General features: G+C 38.5%; 1 protein-coding gene across 3 annotated transcripts in view; it reads right to left on the minus strand.

The window, feature by feature from the left end:
* LOC148353290 (alsin-like) overlaps positions 1–25072 on the minus strand; it is a 55328-nt gene that overhangs the window by 13101 nt on the left and 17155 nt on the right. For 2 of the 3 annotated variants that reach the window (XM_088353618.1, XM_088353617.1), the window contains exons 13-30: positions 24976–25053; positions 17244–17471; positions 16837–17008; positions 15057–15252; positions 14914–14979; positions 13483–13633; positions 12445–12576; positions 9619–9747; positions 8310–8333; positions 7708–7778; positions 7573–7639; positions 6382–6560; positions 6146–6211; positions 5926–6024; positions 4678–4842; positions 3528–3639; positions 3382–3459; positions 1022–1158 (exon numbers count right to left, since the gene is read on the minus strand). In XM_088353618.1, the coding sequence (XP_088209744.1) occupies positions 1022–1158; positions 3382–3459; positions 3528–3639; positions 4678–4842; positions 5926–6024; positions 6146–6211; positions 6382–6560; positions 7573–7639; positions 7708–7778; positions 8310–8333; positions 9619–9747; positions 12445–12576; positions 13483–13633; positions 14914–14979; positions 15057–15252; positions 16837–17008; positions 17244–17471; positions 24976–25053 (2150 nt within the window). The remainder of the gene's footprint in view (positions 1–1021; positions 1159–3381; positions 3460–3527; positions 3640–4677; positions 4843–5925; positions 6025–6145; positions 6212–6381; positions 6561–7572; positions 7640–7707; positions 7779–8309; positions 8334–9618; positions 9748–12444; positions 12577–13482; positions 13634–14913; positions 14980–15056; positions 15253–16836; positions 17009–17243; positions 17472–24975; positions 25054–25072) is intronic. The other variant, XM_088353619.1, reaches the window with a different exon arrangement.

Consider the following 25072-nt stretch of genomic DNA (forward strand, 5'->3'; position numbering starts at 1 on the left):
TCAATGATGTCAAAGAAGCAAGTCTCTAGGTCATTTCTATCAAAAGTGATTTTTTTTATAAAGATGCAAATCAAATACTCTCTTCAGCCGCTAGATGACATTGTTGAGTTAGTAGTGCGTGGTGAATTAGTTCAGGTGTATAACTGCATTTATTTAACTGTTGAAATCAACCAGTTAGCGCATTCAATGCCAAACATGGACATGTTTTTCCCTCATTGGTGGGAAAAATGTGTTGTCTTTAGAAAAGATCCCTTTGTCCACCGGTATTATAATATGTAAAGTTTGTTATTAATGTACATTAGGTTGAATGATAAACCATGATACTGAAAAACCAATCTAAAAAATTGGAGTTGACATTCTTTTAAAACCAGCCTGAGAAGAGAAAGTCTGTATCTGATCAGAGCCAAACTGAGTTTGACATACCTGTCTTAGGTGGCCCTCGGGCACCATGTTGGAGATCCCTGCTTAACACTCTATTTAACCGCATAGAGTTCCTGCAAAATTCGCCTAGAATCTCAATCCAAGCCGTACCACAAGTAAATTGAATTCTGTTCTTGAATTCTTTGGAGAATATGGACGGTTTGGTCTCTTTTGAAAGGTAAAACTCCGAAGATTTTTCCAAAATTAAAATAATCAGTGCAATTGCTACAACTATTTTGTGGAACACACAGAATAAGAAGGTTTTGCATGATTTACTTTGGCCATTTTTTAGATTTTTTTTTTAAAATGGTCATCATATCTTGAATCTCAAGAGTTACAGCTTTTCAATAATTTGTAGAATTACATATTTCAGTGACTGGGGACTTGGTGAAGACACTACTTTGTTTATCAACAGACTGATGGCCCGCTGGCAGGCTCTTGGAATGTTAAGGGGTTAATTATTTTGGTTGTACGTTTCTGTAATCAAAATCATGGAGTACGTTACTAAAAACTTACTGATTTAAGTGGACAAAGATGGTTTGGGATGAGGTTGATACTTTGAATATTAAAAAGAAAAATGAATTGTGAACAAAAGACTCACACAAAGATCCTTCTGTCCTTGTTTTCAATCTCATCTGCGGCCATTTTGGTGTAAACTCCATCCACTTTGAGGCCTGTACTCCACTCGCCACTGAAATGGCCCTCAAATGTGTCCCCGTTTGCAAGTGACAAAACGCCCTGCAAGCACAAAAAAGATAACACTAAAATTCAGCCACACACCCGTGGAATTATTACCATGTGCCTGTCAAAAATCCCACCAAAGTACTGCTTCCCATAGAAATGTGTGAGACCCTGGTGGGTGGACAGTCTAATAGTGTCGGGGGGCATGTCCAGCCAGAATTTTTTTTGTACATTTTAAATCCAATCGAATTGATCCGGTGTATTTTTTTCAAGCAAAATCAAGAAGCCAAATTTATACTGAATGTTTGCCCTTGTAAACAACAATGACACAGCATACAAGTTATACTCACAAAGCATGGTAAATGAGACGGGCAAATGCAAACTCAAATAAAATCATTTGATTAGACAAAAAAAATCTGTTGTTGTTCTGATGCTGTACTGTAATTTTTTAATGTATTGCCGAGTAAACAGACCAAATCCCTGATGAGTTTTAAATCTAATTAAATGTAATACTCATATCAATAATTTGGAAAATAAAGCATTGAATATGAGTTTAGCTGCTTTTGTGATTGCGGCTATAACAGCATGCTGGTTCTTCTTCAAGGGTTTACTTCTAACAAATATAAATCTTAAGCTGTTCATTTTTTAAGACTTTTGAAAATTGGATTTTATTGCCAATTAAGGCCTTTTTAGAATGATTAATGCCTTTTAGACTTTAAGGACCCACAGGAACCTGTGGCCACATTTACGACGGATTTACAGGTTTTGTTTAGCCTTGCTGGTTTAAGATCAGGTAATTGTGTAATTTTGTAACTGTAATCCTGTGCAGTCCTTTGAGACATTTTTGTGATTAAGGGCTATATAAATAAATTTGACTTTGACTTGACTTGACAGAAGGTTATTGTTTATAAGCTACACATACCTGCAAAACACTAAAGCTTTATAAATTACACTATTGCTTTTCACATCTTTAAAGCGCTTTCCACTTTAAAAAAAAATCTACCGCTGTTTCAAATTTCAGCAGAAACAAAATCTAGACTTGAGACGAATATGTTATTTATGGGTGCTTTATTTTGAATCGAGATTAAGTCTTTGCGCATGAATAAACCACTCCAGATAGTGATGGGAATTACGGCTCTTTTCAGGGAACAGGCTCTTTTGGCTTAGCTCACTAAAATAGCCATCTGAATTTGTTACTGTTGCTTTAATCTATATATCACTTATAATATAACATTAGGCATGAAAGGACTCAAAAAGGGAATAAAGAAAGCAAAAAAGAAGTAAAGAAAAAAAAACGTTTTTTGGGGGCGCCTATAATCGCTATATTACCAATAACAATGTGCACACACTGAATTAATCTAAGCATAAATCAATAATTCTATAAAAACATTTTTTTCTTTTCAATCTACAGTGAACTTTTAGCTCATTTAAATTTGTAACTTTTTATACTAAGCAATGTTAAAGTGGAGCAACACACAATCCCTGAAAAACACACATCACTAAAAATGTCGATTGAAAATATTAACATTTCAATGCAACCAAAAATAAACTTTGAAATACAAGAATAAACTCTAAATCTGTTATGTCCAAAAAGTTCATTTTGGAACACAGGATCCCTGAAAAACACAGGAACTATTAATGTAATGTTTACAGCGCTACAAAAATCAATAACAAAGTAACAATTTGAACTTTTATATACTCACAAATTGAAAGTAAAAAACACAGAAATAATGTGACCGAATAAAGTTGACCAATAATAAAAAGGGCCTCGAAGGGAACCGTCTCTTGATTGGTGAGGAGCCAGCTCCCGTCATTCACTTTCTAAAAGAGCCGTTAAGTTTGTGGACAACGTATCAATATCCATCGATCGCATTTGATTTTTGTTTTGTTTAAAGTTTGCCACTCCGCCTTTAAACAAGCACATGTTGTTGTTGTTTTGTTTTCTTAATATTCTGGAGATTGATCGTGTTTCGCAGGTATGCGCAATAAAATCTAACGATTTTTAATGTCAAAAGGTTGGCACGTGTTCATTCTGACTAATAGAGAATACGTAGCACAAATACACACCATGGTGTTTTTCAAAATGTATATAATAAGGAATCTTTAGTAATAATACGTTATTATGATTTGTTTTGCATTTATCTGTATTAATAATATTATATTCTTCAATAATTCAAGTTTCTGAGAATTAATTAAACCCTGGCGGTCCACCAGGATTTTCCTGTGGTATTGTAAACACTGTACTGCATGCTTATAACAAAAGGAAGCCACAACTTCTACCTTTCCGTTGGCGGTCCAGTCTTCGGAAAACTCCCCATGGAAAGCAGTGTCGTCATCGGACACAAGCAAACCGGGACCCTGAGATGACACCCGTGCCACGCCGTCAAAAGCCTACCAGATAAAAGTGGATCCGATGGGACACTTACGCTCATCTTGTTTTCCCTGAAGTTGCCCTCGTAGTAAATCCCAAACTGCGTCACCACCACCGCACTCCCGTGCCTCTCGTTGTCTAGCCACGTTCCCATGTACTTTTCACCCCTGGTAGAAATTGGGCAAAGGGATTTATGTGCCTGCTCAAATGTTGACATCCACAATCCGTATAACAGTGTGCTGTAGAAAAGAGAATTCAAGCAAAGGCCACGTTTTTAAAGGGAAACTGTGTAATATTTGACCACTATATGTGACTGTATTGTGTAGGCCAACCAATAACGAGTGCTACTAAGTAAAAACACAAATACAGTGTTTCCCAAAGAATTATGTGAGACCCTGGTGGGTGGATAGTCTAGGGCAGGGTCTCAGCCGGTGGGCTATTGCAACCTGCGGGCGATAGTTTGAGGCCCCCACCTTAGAAAGTTGGTCACCAACAATGTTTATAGGCACAGTGGGACAGTAGCGCCTCCTAGTGGTAGAAAAAACCCATTAATTCAAAATAATATTTATTGAATAAATAATCCATAACACACAAACTATAATATAAACTTGCATTTTTTTAAACACTCTTTGGTTGAGAAATGTGCTCGGCAAGAATAAGAATTGTGCATTTTAGTCACTGAGAGTCTCCATATTCTACCTTGCACTCGTTTTTGGTCGCACTACACAATACAGTGATATCTAGTGGTCAAATAATACACACTGTCCTCTTAATACTGTGCTTCTTAATTATTTGGATTTATTTTAATGATATTGATGGCTCTAATTCAGAGTGCATTGTCCATCAGTGGCAGAAGCCAAACCAGCCCCACAAAGCTCAGGCACTAAATACAATCTTCAGTAGACACTGCTGATATATTCTTTTTTGTTTTACACGATTTATAGTTTGTGTGTATATTTGTGGGTCTGAGAAATACATGATTCACACATGATTTATTATTTTAGTGGTACTAAGGAAATTATAAAATTGGTTTTGAAAGTCCTTAAAACATGCTTGAGTTTAGCCATAAAAAGCTGTACGAACCCTGTGTAATGTTGATCTTTTTAATCACAGGCAATTAATAAAAACGAGTTACTTACAAAAAAAAATCAACATGCTTGAAATGTTATTACTCCACCAGCTTGTACAAGTTTTTCTTACAATACCTAGTAAGGTCATCGTAGACGCCATATCCAGTCCTCTTATCACAGACCCAGTGGCCAATGAACACGCCTGAAGAATTCTTGTCCAATTTGCCTGAGCGGAGCATGCCGTATCCGTGGCGCTGCCCGTCATTGAAGCAGCCCTCGTATACCTCACCGGTGGCGTACCTGAATGTGTCCGAAATTAATAAAGAAAAAAAGTAAATCAAAAGAACAATCGATACAGACACAGTGTATACTATAAAATTCTGTGAGACCCCGGTGGGTGGTCTAACATACAGTAATTAAATGTAATGCCAGTTATGTGGTTAGTTATAGTATCAAATGTCATTACTTCTGCTTTTGTGATTGCTGCTATTACAAGATGCTGGTTCTTCTTAAAGAGTTCAAAGTACGGCTGGGCAAAAAAAAAAGCAAATAAAGTGTCAATTGTTCAATTGGCTCTGTGGCCACATTTACGACGGATTTACAGGTTTTGTTTAGCAACAGCAACATGTTCACCTTTTTGGTTGCAGCCCGTTGTTCTCTGGAGGTTGAGCTTCTTCCTTAATTTATTTAAATGTGTGGTGTTGCAAACCACTGCAGACCACTTTACTGCACAAATTTATACCTGTCAACCTCAGCCAACCCCAGATCCCCTATTAATAACGGCTATTCCCCTTATTAAGCAATAAGAAACTTCAGAAATATAAAGCAGCAACTATTTCCTCACAGCAAGACAGACTATGTACAATAAAAACAAAGATCATTTATGTAAACAAGTTAGTTTTATTTACCAAATAACACAAAAAATATCTCGGAATATCTATAATTCTTAGTTCTTTCCCCACATGCAATAGATTTACTGTTGCTTAATATATGTTGTCCTAGAGAGGGATTGGCACCACCAAGCTGTACTTGCCCAAGACACACCACAGGAAATGGTATCCCTACAACCCTAGTGGTTAAGGGATCCATTCACCCATCCATTCATCCATCCATCCATCCTGACTTGACTGACAAATAAGGAAAAAATTTCGAGAGTATCGAGGGTTGTGCCAATTACATATTCGTAGCAAAAATACATACACGTCATGGCATTTGTTATCATTTTTATAATGATTAATCTTACGTTGATGAACGTCATACTTATCTAAATGTTTAAAAATATAGATTTTTTTTTAATAATACATGTTTTCAAATGGTTAGTATTGGCGAAAGAGAATAGAAAGCGACCTAGAAAAATAAATTTGAAAAAGTGAACCAACTAACCTGTAGACGCCAAAGCCGTGTATCTTGCCGTCTCGCCACTGTCCCTGATAGCAACCTGCTTTATTCAGAAGCTTGTCTGGAATCATGCACTCGCCATAGCTGGAGGGACAAACAATCACTTTTATAAAAAATATTAACATTGTGTTCAAGATTTGGGAAAATGTAACATAGTTATCAGGCTGAAAACAAAAGTGTCCTCCCTTCTAGTAAATGTACCTACCCGTCCTCCAGTCCATTTTTAAAGTTCCCAGTGTAGGTACGTCCATTCGGCCATCTCATTGTTCCTCTGTAAATGCAATGTATATAAATAATGTTTTTTTTTTTTTTTTTAAGTTTGGCTTTTCCATTTTTCTTATTTTTAAGCCATTTCAGTTGTTTCTAGTTAGATGTGCGTCGTATAACTCTTCAAATAGAGTTCAAAAATACACAGATGAGCAATAAAAACAAATCCTTGACCTTCCTTGAACTTGTCCGGCCAGCCAGCTGCCAGTATAGTGAGCGTCCTTGAATCGTCCCTCCCCTGTGAACTTGTAGGAGGCGGTGCGCGACACAGCGGTTATTCCTGGCGATGAACCACGACCTCCACCACTCAGCACCCGGTCCACCTCTTGATTAAGAAAATGCAGCCATTTGTTCTATAAAGTGAGCGCATAATATATATAGATCAAATTCAAATACATACAAATTTATTTGGAAAGACAACAATACACAGATTCCCCCCACATGTTTTTTTACGTTCATTGTGTCTTGCAAGAGTTGGCTCTCCAAGAACTTTGCGACATATTGCTATTTTTCAGGCTTCAAACTTCTAGAAAAAAAAACCTCTGAGACTCTAAGAATCAAAAACATGTGAGACACAATCTTAAAAAAACAAATAAATGTACTAAACATTATATATTGTGCTAACAAATTAAAAATTGAAAAGTATGTGTTGCAGAAATAATGGCCCCTTTTATGTTATTACTTTGTACAATCTGTTTTAGCCAAGATCACAGACATAAATAAGTCTTTTTGTGTTTGTCTCACTAAGTTTTGCACATCTTGAAACAGAAATATTTATCCATTCTTCCTTACAAAACAGCCTAATTTCCTAAAGGTTTGACGGTGGTGATCTTTTGGACATTGGCTTGGCTATTCAAACACTTTTATATTGTTGGTTTTAAACCATTTCATTGTAGATTTTGCTTTATGTTTAGTGTTGTTGCCCTGTTGGAAGGTGTTCTGCACCCCATTCACACAGATTTTCTGCCAGAATCACACACAATTTAACTCCATTGATTTTCCTATGAATTCTAACCATCTTGATAGATTTTACCCATTGATGATTGTTCTGATAGAAAAATATTTTACCTTATTTATATAGTATTTAAAGAAAAAAAGAACCTTAAAATAAGCTTGATAATATTACCTAAAAGATGGCTGATCATTTTGCTAATTTAAAAAAAATATATATTTATATTAAAACAAATACCTAAAATAAATAAAATGATCTACCTAACACTACATATGAAAATGTTTGCCTTTTTCACTTATGTTTTTTTAATCTTCTTGAAATAAAACAAGACACAATATCTAAAAATAAGAATGAATATTCTTGAAATGAGCCATTCTTACCAATGGGGACTTTTTTGTGTGTGTGTGTTGTACCTTCTCTTGGGCTGATGAGGCCACCAGAATGAAGTTCTCTTCTGGGCATGACATTTTGATGGCGTAGCTGGGGAAATAATATATAAGACAAGTTTGATTTTTTTTTCCTGCTTTGTTTGTGTTAAATCAAGTTACCATCCACTGTTGTTTTCAGGAAGTGGTTTCACCCACAAAAGGTTCACAGGGTAGACTCGGTGAGTTGAGAACTGTAAAAAAGCACAGTTGGTATTTTTCCATAAGAAAATCATTTGATATCCTTAAAATAAAAGTACTGTACAAAAACAAATAAGACGAGGACAAACCCACATTACAAGGGAAAGTCCACTTCGGGAATGAGGAAAAGTAAACTGAAATTGTGAAATTGACAGCCACGCTGCAGCGGTGAGTTTAAAAGCTTTGATCGGCCAGAAATGTAAACAGATGCAGACTTGTCACCTGGGTTATGTGCACCAAATAAGTCTCAATCCAGGACCTATGCAATGTTCAAAGGGAATTGAAGCGAACACACAGATTTAAACTTTTTGTTTTATCCCCTACCAAAGTATTTTGCAAGTATATCTTACAGTAAACAACCTTCAAAGATTTTTTTGAGGAATCAACCCATTGAACATTACATAAAGTCCTGTTTTAAGACGGGCGACCCACATCCTTTGTACCAATCCCCCGCACAGACCAGCCCACCCATGCTGCTGTAGCTCAGAGCTCGAGGAACTGATCTTGCATATTGGAACACTTACCAGGCTCTTTGGAGGAGCGGCCCGCTGAGTGGGTGAAAAGAAATTGGAACGGATACATTGTATCCCGTTAACATGTGTGACTATGGCACAATGTGATTCCAAAAATAACCTCAAATAACAAAACTGTTACGACTGTAACTAAGTCTAAAGTCTAAGAGGACTAACATAAAAATCATTAGGCAGATTTTGATCAAACATTCCAATTTTATGTAGTATTTATAATGTTGCATAGTAGTTGGACTTTGAAATGCGCTCTCAAATGTTGTAGTTTATTGAGATGTACTTGTAAAGTTCCTTCCAAAAGTATTACACCCTGAAAGCCCTTTGAGACTCTTTGTGATTAAGGGCTATACAAATAAAAATGACTTGACTTGAAAACACCATCCACAATCCTAAATATGGTGAAGGCAGCATAATGCTCTGGGGTTTATTTTCTTCAGCACCGACTGGGAAGATCATTAGTGGTGATGGAAAGATGGATGGAGCCAAATACTGGGCGATTCTGGCAAAAGATCTGTAAAGTCTGCAAGAGACCTGAGAATGGGGTACAAGTTCAACTTCAAACAGGGCAACGACCCTAAACTTAAAGCAGAATCTACAAGGGAATGGTTTAAAACTAACAATATTGAGGTGTTAGAATGGCCAAGCCAAAGTCCACACCTCAATCCTAAAGAACATTTGTGGTACGATCTGAAAAATACTGTGCACAAACCTTGAGCACAAACCTTGTCAGGAAGAATGGGCAAATATTTCAAGATGTACAGAGGGAAAAAAAAAGGTTGAACAAAGTATTAACTCAAAGTGGTAGTTTTAAAACATCTTCTTTATTTTTTTTATTTTTTAGTACAAGTTAAAATGTTAAATAAATTGTTTTTTGATGCCTGAAATATGGCAATATGTCAAAAAAGTTCTCGGGGGATGCAATACTTCTGCAAGGCAGTGACTGTATTACACATAATACATCTTTTATTTTGCCATTTTCAAGAATTGAGACAAATCATTTTTGGTAACCTACCTACTATTGAAGTTGGGAAGAGGGGGAAGCGCATATCTTTCAAAAAAACATCCAAAGATCAAACTAGAAAACCGTAATAAACTGAAGTGAACTTAAGAAGATTGTCCCACAATGCACTTCCTCGCTGTACCAGGAACAGACTCTCACAAATGATCGGAATGCAACCCACCTTTGCGAAATTCGACAAGGGCTGCTGGTTTAAATCAGGATGCATTTCATACCGCATAATTTTTCGGCTGTACGCCAGAAACGTATTCAGGCATGTCATGTAATAGGTTTTAGTGTCTGGTCTACCTGTATGTGAACAAGCGCGTCGTTGAACAGTATGAACCAATGGTTGGCGAAGCGCCCGGCGCCTTGCAGTGTCAGAGCTCTGTTGCTGCTTTCACATAAAACCCGACGCTGTGGGAGACGCAGACCCTCCTGAAATAAAAACACATTTATTTGTAAAGCACTTTTTAGGCAATAAATTGCCACTCAAAGTGCTGTATAAAAACATTCAGTGCACAATATGACAATAAAACAACAAAAGCCCCTCCTTCATCCCCACCCAACAACCCAAAACACCTAACACGCAAGCACACAAAATGGTTACAGTAAAATAAAAACAAAAGAAACAGTAATAGAAATAAAATGATTATGGCAAGGCACAGACTAAGGGACCTGCGGGAGGCTTATCCACACTGATGGGGATGGCAGCAGATGGTCTTAGGATTTTCAGCCATTGAAACACACCCTACCAGTGTGAACAACCATCTCAAAATGCGTCCGGTAAGTCTACCTGCCGTCTTGTACAGCGTGCGTTCCTTTTTTCCTTTCCCTCATCACAGGTATGTGACTGTGACTTTTTCTCCCTTGTTTTTCACCACGTGTTTTGCAGTTAATATAATGTTGACCAGACAGCTCAAAGTTAGAGTGCAGGCTTCCATTTTTTTTTGGTCTAGATTAGTCAGTTACAGTCGGCTGGCGGGGTGAGTGTTTGTTGCTGGTAGTTTTCAACGTTGTTAGCTCGCGGTTATCTTGGCTGCTTACTGCATTTGGTCGGTCAGCCTCCCATTTTTTCGCCGATCACTCCCGGTTAGCCATTTTTAGCAGCCGGCCAACCTACCGTACACCTGCTGGTTTAGCACCTCTTAGCTCTCTGTGCGTTATTTTTGGCATTTTGCCCCATTTTGGCTGCTCACTATTTGGTTTATCATTGCTGCACCCACCTGCAACACAACCCCTAGGCATTCTCCATAAAATCTACCAAAACTTGGCTTAAAACACTCAAAACGTTTATGGCTAGTTAACATGTAAATCAACAGAGAAGCTGGCTTGCTAGAGTGCAGGTGTGCTTCACATGACGTCAGAGCTCAGGAAGTCAAAAACAAGACGGACTGTCTTCATGATGAATTATCACAGAAAATAATTGCAATACAGTGGGACCTCGGTTATCGCGGTTAATGAGGACCAAAACCACCCGCGATATGTGAAAATCTGTGAAGTAGCGGCGCACCTTAAAAAAAAAAAAACCCAAGCAGGAGGTTCCCACGACTTCAGAACTGTGCCGCACACGCGCTAACCACTGCGCCGCCGTGCTGCCCGGCCTCAGCGCCGAGCCCCCGACCTACCCGGCGAGTCCGGTTGCCGAGGCGAAGGCCCTCGCGGCCCGAGTAGGAGACGCCGGGCGCCGGCCTCCGCGCTGAGCACCCGATCCGCTCGGCTCGTCACGGTGTCGTGCGTATCGCGCCCGAAATTACACGCGCCGCGGGTTAGGGGCTCGCTCGCGGGAGTGACCGAACGGCACCCGCGGTGCGGCGCAAGTAAAAAAAAATATTATTATTATTTTTTTTAATTATTACTTTTTTTAGACCCGGTTAATGGGGACCAATTCCACCCGCGAAAAGTGAAAATCTGCGAAGTAGTGCCGCCCCTTAAAAAAAAAAAAATAAAAAAAAAAAAATAATAATTTATTTTATCTATTTTTTTTAACTATTACAGGCCGCGAAGCATTTTAAAGGACATTTTGTAAATACATAAGCCGCACCTGATTATAAGCTGCATGTGCCCACATTAAAACGTGAGATATTTACAAAGAAAGACAGTACACAGAAAGAGTTTCAACAATATACGGCACCTTGACCCCTCAACGTGGGCCGCTGCACTTTTGATAAAAAAATACTAGTCAGTACAATGTCACCAGTCACTAGAATAAATCATACCACAAACTCTTGGGATTCGGGATATGCCCAATTCACTATAAACTCATCAGAGAAACTTCAAAATCAGTCTGAAACAAGATACCCGAAAACTATAGAACTATTAGAGAAAATGCATAAATTAGCCGCATCATTGCATAAGCTGAGGGGTTGGTAGCTTGGGGAAAAAGACGCCGTTTATAGTCCAAATTCTACGTTATATATAGATATTATTAGAAAAACGTATTATTTTCTGGAGGGCAGCACGGCGGCGCAGTGGTTAGCGCATGTGCGGCACAGTTCAAGTCATGGGAACCTCCTGCGTGGGTTCAAATCCAGCTCCAGACTTCCTGTGCGGAGTTTGTATGTTCTCCCCGTGCTTGCGTGCACTCCGGTTTCCTCCCACATTCCAAAAACATGCATTTAAGGTGAATTGGCCAGTCCAAATTGTCCCTAGGTGTGACTGAGTGAGTGAGTTGTCTGTCCCCGTGTGCCCTGCAATTGGCTGGCGACCAGTTCATGGTGTCCCCTGCCCACTGCCCGATGATTGCTGGGATGGGCTCCAGCACCCCCGCGACCCTACTGAGGATAAGCGGTGCAGCTGATGAGATGAGATTATTTTCTGACATTTTGTATGGGTATTCTTTTAAAACAGTAATTTAGAAACTGGACGGCATTTTTTTAAATGCTTGAGTCCAAATTGCCCTTTTTCAGAAGGGTCCCAACCACCGCCATTTTAAAGGCGGCAGGAAAAATGCACTTATGAAGAGAGCAATTGACTATATGTAAATCTGTTCCTCAAAGAATCCACAAAATGTCTTTAAAAGAGATTTGAGAATTCGCTCTAATACGTAGGTTGTTGGGTTCACAGTATCCAGCTTTTTTTTTGCGTTGATTTAAAAATGAATAGTTGTAGCAAGTCCCAATGAGTCACACTCACAGTGCTTTTCCCAGAGTTATTTTTCCAAAAGAGAAAAGTGGCTTCAGCGTCCTTCTTCCTCTTCAGCAGCGTCACGGAGAGATGTTCATACTTCATGCCGCTCTGATGCAGTGCCTTATATTCTGTTGTAAGCTACAGAAAACAATACATCAGCAGCATTCGGTTCTTCCATCTCAACCTTTGTGGACTAAATCGACTCCACATTGCTCACACTTAAATTAATGGACCGGTAAATTTAAAAACTGTGTGACTAATGGGTTGTTTGCGGACAAAATGGCTCTAAGAGCTGGATTTTTGAAGTTAACAACCACACCATCAATAAGGAACTGGCTCCCTCCGAGGCACTCTCTATCTTGTTCTCTCTCCCTTTATCTCTTTTCCTCTATCTCTCTCTTCTTCTTACTTCGTTTGTCTTTCTATGTCTCTTTCTCTCTTTCCCTTTCGCTAACATTCTATGTCTCTTTTTATTTCTGTCGCTCTTTTTATCTCTCTATCTCACTTTCTCTCGCTCTCACATTCACTCATACTCTCATTCTTGCTCCCTCTCTTTCTTTCTTTTAATCTGTCAGGACACTGTTTTTTTCTTTACCGTTTTTCATGTTCCGCTATTCTTTGGGTTATTAATGTGTGAGTATGGCAACCAGTTCACGGTGTCCCCCTGCCCACTGCCCGAAGGCATCTGTGTCGGGCTCCAGCACCCGGGGACCCAACTGAGGATAAGCGGTGCAGTTAGTGGATGGATGGAATGTGTATGTATCGTTTTTTTTATTATGTTATATTGTCAACTTCTAGGCAGTCATGTTATTGCAAAAACTAAAATAGCTCTGTGTCTGCATACCTGGTGAAAAAAAAAAGAAGAGATTCTGACCCTTTTTTTATTATTTCTGATCAGTCAGGAGAGTTCAAACAAATCAACGTTAACGCATTCACTGGCTTAATTAAGAGTTTCAACCTCCATAGCAGTCATTGGCACTGAATGAGGTAAAATATTCGACCTGCTAACCATTTGCAATGACAAAAAGAGGGTTTCAGACTTACCACGTCATAACAGGATTCCAGTATAAGCAGGACATGACTGTACTGCTGGAGTTGCTGCAAAGGCCGATACAATAAGGAACCCAAATCACCGTCGCTGCTTACTGGTGGGTCCAGTTCAGAAAGTTTGGTCTGCCTAGAAGCTAAAGACTCACTGGACAACATACACACACAGGAATTAATTACACTGGCAAAAAATAATTAGAAATTAATTTTGCTATTTTAAAGATCTATTTTGCTGTGCAGTAATCCCTCAGTACTTCGCGCTTCGTTTAGCGCTGGTTCACTGCTTTTTAGATTTTGAATCGTCTTTATTGTCATTGATAGCGATTTACCATGCATTGGGTTTCGCAGCAGACAGCAAGTACCATCATCGGGACATGTTGTATACGTGTGTGTGTTGAGTGGGCGTTACTGCCTGTGTGCACGACTGAAAGGCTGGTGTATGATGTCAGTTAAATAGCAAAGCTGGCGCACATGTCAATGTGACCATCAAAACAAACTGCTAAGCATGGCAACAGCTAGCTTTTAGCGCCTCTCTACATTGAAAATAAATTTATTAATTAAATCAAAGTCTGAGGAAACTCAGACAAACGTGAAGAAATTGTGATCACAAGGTCCGTGGATTATTATCGGTGCTGCAGGTCCGGCCTACTTCAGTTATGCTACGTAACAACTCTCACAAAATATCCTTCCCAAGCCTGTGTCTCACCAACACCAGATCAATTAACCATGAAACGAATGACCTTGAGCGGGAGTTGTCAATGCAAAATGTTGAAAGAGCCACGTTGGACCCCAAAAAAAAAAAAAAAAAAAAAAAAAAAATATGTTTGGGGCCGCCAAAAAATTACATTTTATATAAGCCTTACAAAAAAGGCAACGCAAACTGTATGTATAACGGTACGTTATCCATATACAATGGAAAATGTTAAGAATGTCTGTATAATTTTTTTCCTTGGAAAGGAACCATATAATCTTCAACTTAAACATTATTAAAAAAGCGTAAGCAGGCTATGAGAGAGAAGAGAGTTGTATGTTGCTGACCCCCGTCATCAAACTACAAAACGTGGGAAACCGCTACATTCGGGACGGTTAGCTCAACCAAGAGTACCAGATGCCAGCGTGAAGCTCGCAAGATCCTCTCTAAATCCCTTTCTTACACTGAAAGGAGAAGTACTTCAATAAATTTGTACTTTTGTGTTATGACAAGATAGACCATTCAGTTGGTAAGGATGTCATCTTGAGGTAAGTTTGACCCTTGAGGGCTACTTTGCGTATTTTGACGTTTCACGGGAGGTTCTGGTCTCCATTAACCGCGATGACCAGGGCATTAATGTATAATGAATACATTATCTAAGATTTGGTGAAACATAGAATTTTCTATGAGCTCAATATAATTTGGCATAAAAAAAGCAAATAATGAGGAAAAATTACATTGAAAGTTTATGGAGCAACTGAAATCCACCCATGACCTGAAAGTCCCCCACAGCGCTGCAATACCTACATGGAAAAGGGGAATAAAAGCAAACGGTCAGTCAAACTCCACAAAGTAATCCTCAGAGTGCATTTGACCTTACTCAGTGTAGATATCCAGGAAGTGCTGAACGTGTGTGAGCAGATAGAGGCAAGTGACATCTTGATGTAGCATGTTGTGCAGAAAATGGGTGAGCGACGTCGAATGTTGTCCAATGAGGATGCTCAGGCGGACAAAAGTTTTGTAAAGGGCGAGAAAAAGACGGGCACAGGGTTCGCCAAGTGATGGGCGAGCGTTCTCTGCCGGTAAACACATTTTGTATATCAATATCATCATCCAAAGCTAGTTATCATTGTTTTGATTTTATTTCAAAAAGCCTAATGCAAAAATGGAATTTACACCCCAAAAAATTCCTTCATTTTTTTTTAGTCGCAGGGTATTTCCTGATCCACTGCAAATCACACTTGTTGCAACTGTGGAATTTACCTTTTCAAATGTATAATGAGCTATCCTGCATGAATAGATTTTAAGACCTGGGGAAAGACTTTGCAAATGATGTTGTGGGTGACACTGATGCTGGATTTACACATGAATAGATAGTAAATAGGCTCCTTAAAAGGGATGCCAGAGGGCATCCATCTCATTTGTAAGTCTGTGCTTTTCTGCCTGTTTTTAGATCTAGCGTATGCTAAAAATTTGGCTTGTGACTGAGGATAAGCTGTTTGTTTACAACAATAAAACAAAAATGGTGTGTTTTCTGTCAGCAATTAACTGTATTAATAAAAACATAATGTATGGTTAAAGAAGCTTTACCGAAATGCAAACTTTTGTACTCGCCATCTCCTGGCTTGTGTCATCAATGCAGCCTCAGCTCGCATTTCTTCGAGACGCTCTAATAAACTCTTCTTTTTTTAATCTTTCCTGGGGTTTGGGGTGGTGTTTGGATGTTACTTGAAGCCGGCCTTTTCTTTCCCCATTCTCATCCCACACCACCAAATGGAAACCAAAAAAACTGGAGGGACGAGCATAACAACTCTCTGGCACTCCCTCTACCCCCATTTCTCCTACCTAATGTGTTCCTCCCCAATGCATAAGGGCTGTTTGAACTAAGTTGGACATTACTAACAGAGAAAATATTTGACTGTCAACTTTTTAAGGACCCCTCAGATGAAGCCTCTTTAAGTAATATTAGTATTCATATCTTATCTCTCGACCTTTTTGGGAAATATGTTATTGTTCTGATGTACTTACTACTCAGGCCAATCTTCAAGCACTTAATACAGAGTGTTCCAAGCGTCTTGGGCACATTTGAAGTCCCCATATTTCCTCAACTGTGAATGGTAGTGAGATAAAATGTGCCATTTTAAAGCTTATTACATTTAATTTTTTTCCCCAGACCCATTTAATGGTGTTCACTCAACCAGAAATGGTGTTTTGTGTGTTAAAATTTTCAAAAACTGAATCATGTTGTTCAATGTGCCTTTTTCGGGGAATACAGAAAGCAACCACCAGAAATCCATAGTGACATGGCATTCATAAGAGACCAAAATCGGGTACGTCTTGGATTGGGATTCCAGGCAAATTTACAGGAACATAAAAAGATTTTCGAGATATTCAATGTAAAAATGTGCCGAGACTTTTCGAACACCCTGTGTTTTTCCCTATTTATCCTTACGATCGTTTTATCATTGTTTAATCTTTCAAGCCTGCATTTCATGTTGATGCCCTAGTGCCACGTTTAATCTCATTGAAAACAATTTCCATTACGTTGTTATCAATGACAGTGAATACAATTCTAATTTTAATTGTTACACCATGCAGTATAATTTGGCATGCAAAAGTAAGCCACTTGGTAATATCATAATTGACAAACACTCACTGACCTTTGTGGAAAACAGGCGTAAGAAGCAGCTTCTTGACAATGCTCAACCAGCAGTAAAACTTCCTCTCAACGCAAGCCAACTCGTGGACGGCTGAGATAAAACCAGTAGTGTTGCGGTTGGCCAGCAACGAGCACTTTTGACCACCGCTACAAACGCTGCTGATGTAACCAATCTGGACACAAAGACAGTCTTGTTAGCAACACATTGGAAAACAATAAAAGAAATAGCTGATGAAGTTTTGTAAGGGGAAGTTTTTGGACACTTTCAAAAATACTGTTATTCATAATCCATCTTTTTTTTTTTTTTTTATCTCCCAGAAGTGGACAACCAAAGCCTGCCAAGAAACTGCAAATTCCTGCCAACAGGCACACATACTAAGCCAAGACATTTTGTACAGGCCTACACACCTCTGTGCAAAAAGGCATGAGAGCAGGTCTGACTGTGTAACTTTCAGCCTTGTTGGGTGAGCGCTGGCACGACCTTTCCCTACGACAGGAAATCTCACTTTGGTGTGACCGGGGCTCTTGCTGCTGCCCGCAGTACAACAGCACGGGCCGGGCGTCGTCTGCGTCGGCCAAAAGGAGGGAGTGGCTCTGCCCCCCTGACGCATCCCAAGCACGGAGACCATCAGGCAGCTATGGAGCCAGAAAAGTGAATTAACCCATATTATGGGTAGATTACCTAGAAATAGGGTTCAGCCGGTGATTATTTGGCCAATGATAGCTTTTTGGTTATTTCATCACATTTTTTGTCGAGTTTTACATTAAAAACATAGAGCAAAATATTACACACCAAAAATATACAGTGCATCCGGAAAGTATTCACAGCGCTTCACTTTTTCCACATTTTGTTATGTTACAGCCTCATTCCAAATTGTATTAATTTAATCTCTTATCTCAAAATTCCGCACAAAATACTGGAGTATGACAATGTGAAAAAGTTTTTTGTTTTTTTTAACTTTTTTATTTATTAAAAATAGAAAACTAAGAAATCACATTTAAATAAGTATTCACAGCCTTTGCTTAATACTTTGTTGATCCACCTTTGGTAGCAAATACAGCCTCAAGTCTTTTTGAATATGATCCCACAAGTTTAGCACACCTATCTTTAGGCAGTTTTGCCCATTCTTCTTTGCAATAAGTCTCAAGCTCAATCAGGTTGGATGGGAGACGTTTGTGCACAGCCATTTTCAGATCTCTCCAGAGATGTTCGATTGGATTCAAGTCTGAACTCTGGCTGGGCCACTCCAGGACATTCACGGAGTGGTTCTGAAGCCAATCTTTTGAGATCTTGGCTGTGTGCTTTGGGTTTTTGTCCTGCTGAAAAATGAACCTTCACCCCAGCCGGAGGTCAAGAGCGCTCTTCAAAGCAGCAGAAATTTTTCTGTATCCTTCCCCAGATTTGTGCCTCAAGACAATCCTGTCACGCAGGTCTACAGACAGTTCTTTTGACTTCATGCTTGGTGTTTGTGCTCTGACATGCACACTCAACTGTCGGACCTTATATAGACAGGTGTGTGCCTTTCCAAATCATGTCCAATCAACTGAATTTACTGCAGGTGGACTCAAATTAAGCTGTAGAAAGATCTCAAGGATGATCAGTGGAAAAAAGATGCACCTGAGCTCAATTTTGAGCTTCATGGCAAAGGCTGTGAATACTTATGTAAATGTGATTTCTTAGTTTTCTATTTTTAATAATTTTCCAAAAAAGTAAAAATAAAAAACTTTTTCACATTGTCATAATGGAGTATTTTGTGTAGAATTTGAGATAAGAGATTAAATTAATACAATTTGGAATGAGGCTGTAACAAAATGTGGAAAAAGTGAAGCGCTGTGAATACAGTACTTTCCGGATGCACTGTAATAATAATAATAATAATAATAATAATAATTTCCTTGTATTGTCATTCTGTGTAACAATGTACACAGAACGAAATGTCGATTGCACCTGACCCGTTGTAGCGAGCCGATGCAGCCGCAGCCAACAGAGGGCGCCGCCGACCACTTTTTAAGTCTTAGGAATGACTCGGCCGGGGCGCGAACCACCGACCTCCCAGTCTCAAAGCGTATACAGTACCTTGGAAAAGTATTGCCCCCCCGGAACTTTTTAGCTTTTTTTTCACATTTCAGCCTTCACTTTGTATTATTTTTACAACAACAAAAACTAAAAAGTAGCTCTTGCAAAAAATAATCGCCCTCTCTTCTCTATGATCATACAACTGAATCCAGAACTTTCCTGATGACTTCTGAATGCTCAAAATGACTTACAATAACAAACAGAGTGTACTTCAGGATCATTAAGTCTCAGTTTAAATGCACCGGATCAGGCCAGCTAATTTTAACTCCAACAACGCTCAGAGAAGCGCAAGAGAAAAATGAGCTGCAGGTTGAAATATGTCTACTTGATGTTGCCAAAGCCAGGTGCCTCTCACAAAGACACTGTACTTGTATTTCTTTCTCTTTTCCTCCCTTTGTCTCTCACTCTCTGTTATTCCTCCCTTTTTCTCTCACTCTCTGTCTCTCCTTCTTTGTTCCTCTTTGTCTTTATCTGTGTCTTTTTAACTTCTTTTCCTCTCACTTCCTTTTTTCCTTTTCTATTTCTATCTCTTGCTTTCTCCTTTCTTTTTCTCCTTCTCTTTCTCTTTGGATTTTTTTCTCTCTCTCTTTCCCCTTCACATCCTCTCTCTCTTTCTCGATCTTTTCTCTCTCTTTCTTTGTCCCACACGCTACTTTTTTCTCTATTTTCTTTCTCTCTGATCTACTAGTACGGCCCCCCCATTTCCAAGATTTTACTTTATAAATCATTGGTTGTTCGGATCAGCAATTTCAGTTAAATATATCAAATAGCAGACAAACACAGTGATATCTGAGAAGTCAAATGAAGTTCATAGGATTTACAGAAGGTGTGCAATAATTACTGAAACAAAAGTAGGCAGGTGCATAAATTTGGGCACCCTTCTTGTTTTATTGATTTGAATACCTTTAGCACTAATTCTTGTAACACAAAATTTGTTTGGTAAGCTCTTTGACCCTTGACCTACATACACAGGTGAAGCCAATCATGAGAAAGGGTATTTAAGGCGGCCAGTTGCAAGTTGTTCTCTTTGCATCTTCTTTGAAGAGTTGCAACATGAGAGCCTCAAAAACAACTGTCAACAACCTGAAAACAAAGATTGTTCAACATCATGGTTTAGGGGAAGGATACAAAAAGCTAGCTCAGAGATTTCAGCTGTCAGTTTCCACTGTGAGGAAATTGAATTTCACAGGCACAGTTCTAGTTAAGGCCCAGAGTGGCAGGCCAAGAAAAATCTCAGATAAGCAGAGGCGAAGGATGGTGAAAACAGTCAAACTCAACCCACAGACCAGCTCCAAAGACCTACAACATGATCTTGCTGCAGATGGTGTCACTGAGCATCGTTCAACTATTCAGCGCACTTTGCTCAAGGAGATGCTGTATGGGAGAGTAACGCAACAGAGTCCTTTTCTGTGCACATGCTACAAACAAAGTCGCTTGAGGTATGCTAAAGCACATTTGGACAAGCCAGCTTCCTTTTGGAATAAGGTGCTGTGGACTGATGAAACTAAAATTGGGTTATTTGGACAAGGCAAACATTTGCTACCCACAGTAAAATTTGGTGGTGGTTCCATCATGCTGTGGGGCTGTGTGGCCTGTGCAGGTACTGGCAATCTTGTTAAAGTTGAAGGTCGTATGGATTCCAATTATTATCAGCAGATTCTTGCGAACAATGTTCTCGAATCAGTGACATAGCTGAAAGTGCACCGGGGCTGGATACTTCAACAAAACAGTGATCCAAACACTGCTCAAATTCTACTAAGGCATTCATGCAGAGGAACAAGTACAATGTTCTGGAATGGCCATCTCAGTCCCCAGACCTGAATATTATTGAAAATCTGTAGTGTGATTTAAAGCGGGCTGTCCATGCTCGGAAGCCATTAAACCTGACAGAAGTGGAGATATTTTGTAAAGAAGAATGCCCAAATTTATGTACCTGTCTAGTTTTGTTTAGGCAATTATTGCACATTTTCTGTAAACCCTATAAACTTAATTTCACTTCTCGGATATCACAGTGTTTGTCTGCTTTTTGAAATATTTAACTGAAATTGCTGATCCGAACAACCAATGATTTATAAAGGAAAATATTGAAAATGATCAAACTTTTGCATACGACTGTATATATATATATATATATATATATATATATATATATATCTCATCCCATCCCATCTCATTCTCATTAGCTACACCGCTTACCCTCAGTAGGGTCCCGGGGGTGCTGGAGCCCATCCCAGCAATCATCGGGCAGTGGGCAGGGGACACCCTGAACTGGTTGCCAGCCAATCGCAGGGCACACGGGGACAGACAACTCACTCGCTCATTCACACCTAGGGACAATTTGGACCGGCCAATTCACCTGAAATGCATGTTTTTGGAATGTGGGAGGAAAACCGGAGTGCCCGGAGGAAACCCACGCAAGCACGGGGAGAACCTACAAACTCCGCACAGGAAGTCTGGAGCTGGATTTGAACCCATGCAGGAGGTTCCCAAGACATGAACTGTGCCGTACATGCGCTAACCACTGCGCCGCCGTGCTGCCCTGTATATATATGTATATATATATATATATATATATATATATATATAAACACACACTGTATTTTCCGCACTATAAGGCGCACCTAAAAGCCTTTTTTTTTTTTTTTTAAAAGCTGACCATGCGCCTTATAATACAGTGCGCCTTATATATGGATCAATATTAAGTGGCAAAGTCTTGCAACTAAGGCAAGCAGCCGCCGACTAGATTTCCCCCCGAAGGCAAAGTAGTCCGCGGTGTATGCTGGGATTTATATACCATCGTTTCATTTCCTAACCAATGTGTCAATCATCATTTGAATCAGTCACTATTGGCTAAAGTTATTCGGAGGTAAAGGGGGCGGATCCTTTTTATCATTTACAGGGTCGCATAAGCTAAAGGGGCGAAACAAAGCCTCAATTGGCCAAAAAAGATGAATGTAAATCACACTTTGGGTTGCACTACGGCATAGAGAAAACATTTTTTACTATTCTGTATTTGTAAATATTTCTCTCCTGGATTTACTACACTCAAGGTTGTAAGAAGACCATGGTTACGTATCATTATTGAACGTGATGGCTGCAAGAGAACTTAGGTGAGCTATGCGGTTTTATATTTTCCCGGTATCTTGTTTTAGAACGATCTTGATGTTTCTGTGATGAGTCTATTTTTAAACTAAATTCAATTCAAAGTGTTTATTGTCATATGCACAGTAAAGAACCCCGTTTCCCTGCACAATGAAATTCTTACTTTGCTGTCCACACAGTTGCCAGCAAAAAATAAAATGGAAACTAAGAAATGTTTGGCATTTCTTGAATCCCAAGACTTTAACCTTCCGAATTATATTTGGAACGATGCATTTGAGTGATTGGTGACATCGTACAGACACTGTTTCCGTACATGTCTGAGACATGTATTTGCTTCTTTGCAAGCTTTCGGAATGTTAGTTCGACCGAACTATCTGACTGTTTTGTCGACGTTCCCATTGTAGCGCCTTATAATCCAGTGCGCCTTATGTATGGAAAATATAGGACCAAAAACTATTTTTTTGGGGGGTGCGCCCTATAACCCGGTGCGCCTTATAGTGCGGAAAATACAGTGTATATATATATATATATATATATTCACGTCAAAGTATGATAAAATATTTGATAGTAAATATAATACTACTAATACAAAATATATTTTGTGGTGTCAACTCTATCCCCAATGTCTTATTGTGTGTCTGCAACAAAAATACTACCACAAAAATACTACAAAGATGCTACAAAACTAAATTTCAAATATAGTACTTAAAAACAGGGAGCCCTCTGAGATTCTTTGTGATTAAGGACTATGCAAATAAACATGACTTGACTTGACCTAATATATAATTTTGTCTTTATTCTGATGAGAAATTATACTTTTTGGGGGTTAAAATTACAAAGACTTAATGGGACATATTTTGTAGTGCAAACAAAAACAAGTCCTACAGAGCACATGGAAGAATACATTTTTGTTGGGTTGTCTGGTCTTTACTCTTTCTGTTTTTTGTCAAATGATTTACAGCAGTGTTTTTCCTTAACGTAGAACTAACAAAGGATTAAATACTATTTTTTAACTTAAAAAAAGCAAAAGCCTTTAATCAGTAAAATCATTAAAAATTATACAAAATTATATACTATTAAAGGGGCATTGACTTATAGATGTCGCTGTATTGTGCAGTACAACCAAGAACGACTGCTAAAAAAAAGCACAAAGAAGAACACTAAAGGAGGGAGACTCCAAGTGACCAAAAAGCAGAATTTTATTCTCCTTTTCCTCAGCCTTTCATAAAGTGTTTTGTGTTTTAGGGGACCTGTAGCAGGAAGACGATAGTTAATGTATTTTTGCATATTATTCAAATCAATATTGCTTTTTTCTTTTTAAATCAATGACGTTTTTTTACCACTAGGAGGCACTAAATAATACAGTACAAAGTGTCCCATTAAGCCCAAAATACCGTAATGTTAATTAGTACAATACATTGTTCCAATTGTTGTTGTGTCTTCTTAGACTTAGGTTGAAAAAAATAATTAATCAATGTTCTTTTACAAAATCTGCTACGGATTAATAATACTACAAGTCAATAAATCCAAAATTCTTTTTTGGCAATAAATTTTGGAGATAATGTGAAAACTGATCTTATGAAAGCCCTAGCTTCAACTTGTCATCTATCTCATCTTTATCCTTTTCCAGTGATTTGTGAAGTTTGTGATGTGATGTTTGTTTCAACATGTCAGCAATAAAATAAATATGGTGGGAAAAGCTAATTCTTAAGGTCTGCTGTTTTTGTATTTTGCCATTTTTCTAGAATTAAATGTATTGACCTTTAAGACTATTCTTAGTTGTTCAAATATTTACGTATCGTAAAGACTAAATTGCATTAGGAAAGTACCATTTCACAAAAAAATGAACTTATTCTTTAGACTTGTTTTTCCCTTACAGAATTTAATTTAGAATTTAATGAGGTTGTAATCATGTGTTGATATTAAAGAAGAAGCAATTTTCCATAAAAGACAAGTGTTGGCTCAAAATGGAGTGACTCAAATTGTTCAAAATATAAAATCAACACGAAACTAAATTACTCTCTTATGACTTGAAGTAGAATAAATTCTCAAAATTAGTTTTGATACCCAGTCATAGTTTTCAACTTTCCTGATTGAAGTGTTAAAGGAACAGTGTGTATAATTAGACCACTAGATGTCACTGCCCCGCGACCCTAGTGAGGATAAGCGGTGCAGATAATCGATGGGTGGAAGGATGAATAGATGTCGTTGTATGGTGTAGTGCAGCTCAAAATGAGAAGAAGGAAGAATGCAAACTACAGAGACTTAATGTGACCAAAACACACTATTTTACTTTTTAATTTTTGCGCAGCCTTTTATCAGGTTTTCGGGTACCCGTAGAAGCAAGATAGCGAACAATTATTTCATCTCTCTTTAAGTAAGTCACATGTTATGTAAAGTAAATGCTAATTTCTATTTATGAAATTGCATGTTTAGATGATAGTTCATGTGTTTTTGCTTAGGCACTAAATAATACACACTGTCCCTTTAAGAGACAAAACATAAAATTGTATCAATTTAGTCCATCAGAATTTTTTGTTGGCCTGGAAATTGAGAAAAAATCCCTACAGGGAAAGTCATATTTTAGTCAAATATTGTTTTTAATAATTAATGTTTTGTCCTCTCATTATTTTCATTGTACTGGATCAAGCCTCCAATTACTTGTGTTTTTTTCCACAATTGTAATTCATTAACAATGCTGGCAATCTGCACATAAACAAATACATCACACATAGCACGAAGAAAAACATCTAGAAATTCTTAAAAATCAGGGTTCGTAGACCTTTTAACTTTTTAAGTTAGTTAGAAACATGGCAACAATTTCAAGTATTTACAAGCACTTCACCCAAACCTCAAGCACTTTTCAATCCTTGAAAATGCAACATTAAAATTTAAGCATTCTCAAGGATTTCAAGCACATGTGTAAATCCTGTAAAATCCATACATCAAACATATCTATACCTTTGTCTGCTGCGGGACAGTTATCGGACTGTTGACGTGACCCAGTTGGCCACACATGTTGCTGCCCCATGAGTAGACCTGCAACATAAAGTTTACT

This window comes from Urocampus carinirostris, chromosome 14, assembly GCF_059441175.1.
Source record: "Urocampus carinirostris isolate Australia breed hairy pipefish chromosome 14, RoL_Ucar_1.0, whole genome shotgun sequence".
Lineage (NCBI taxonomy): Eukaryota > Metazoa > Chordata > Actinopteri > Syngnathiformes > Syngnathidae > Urocampus > Urocampus carinirostris.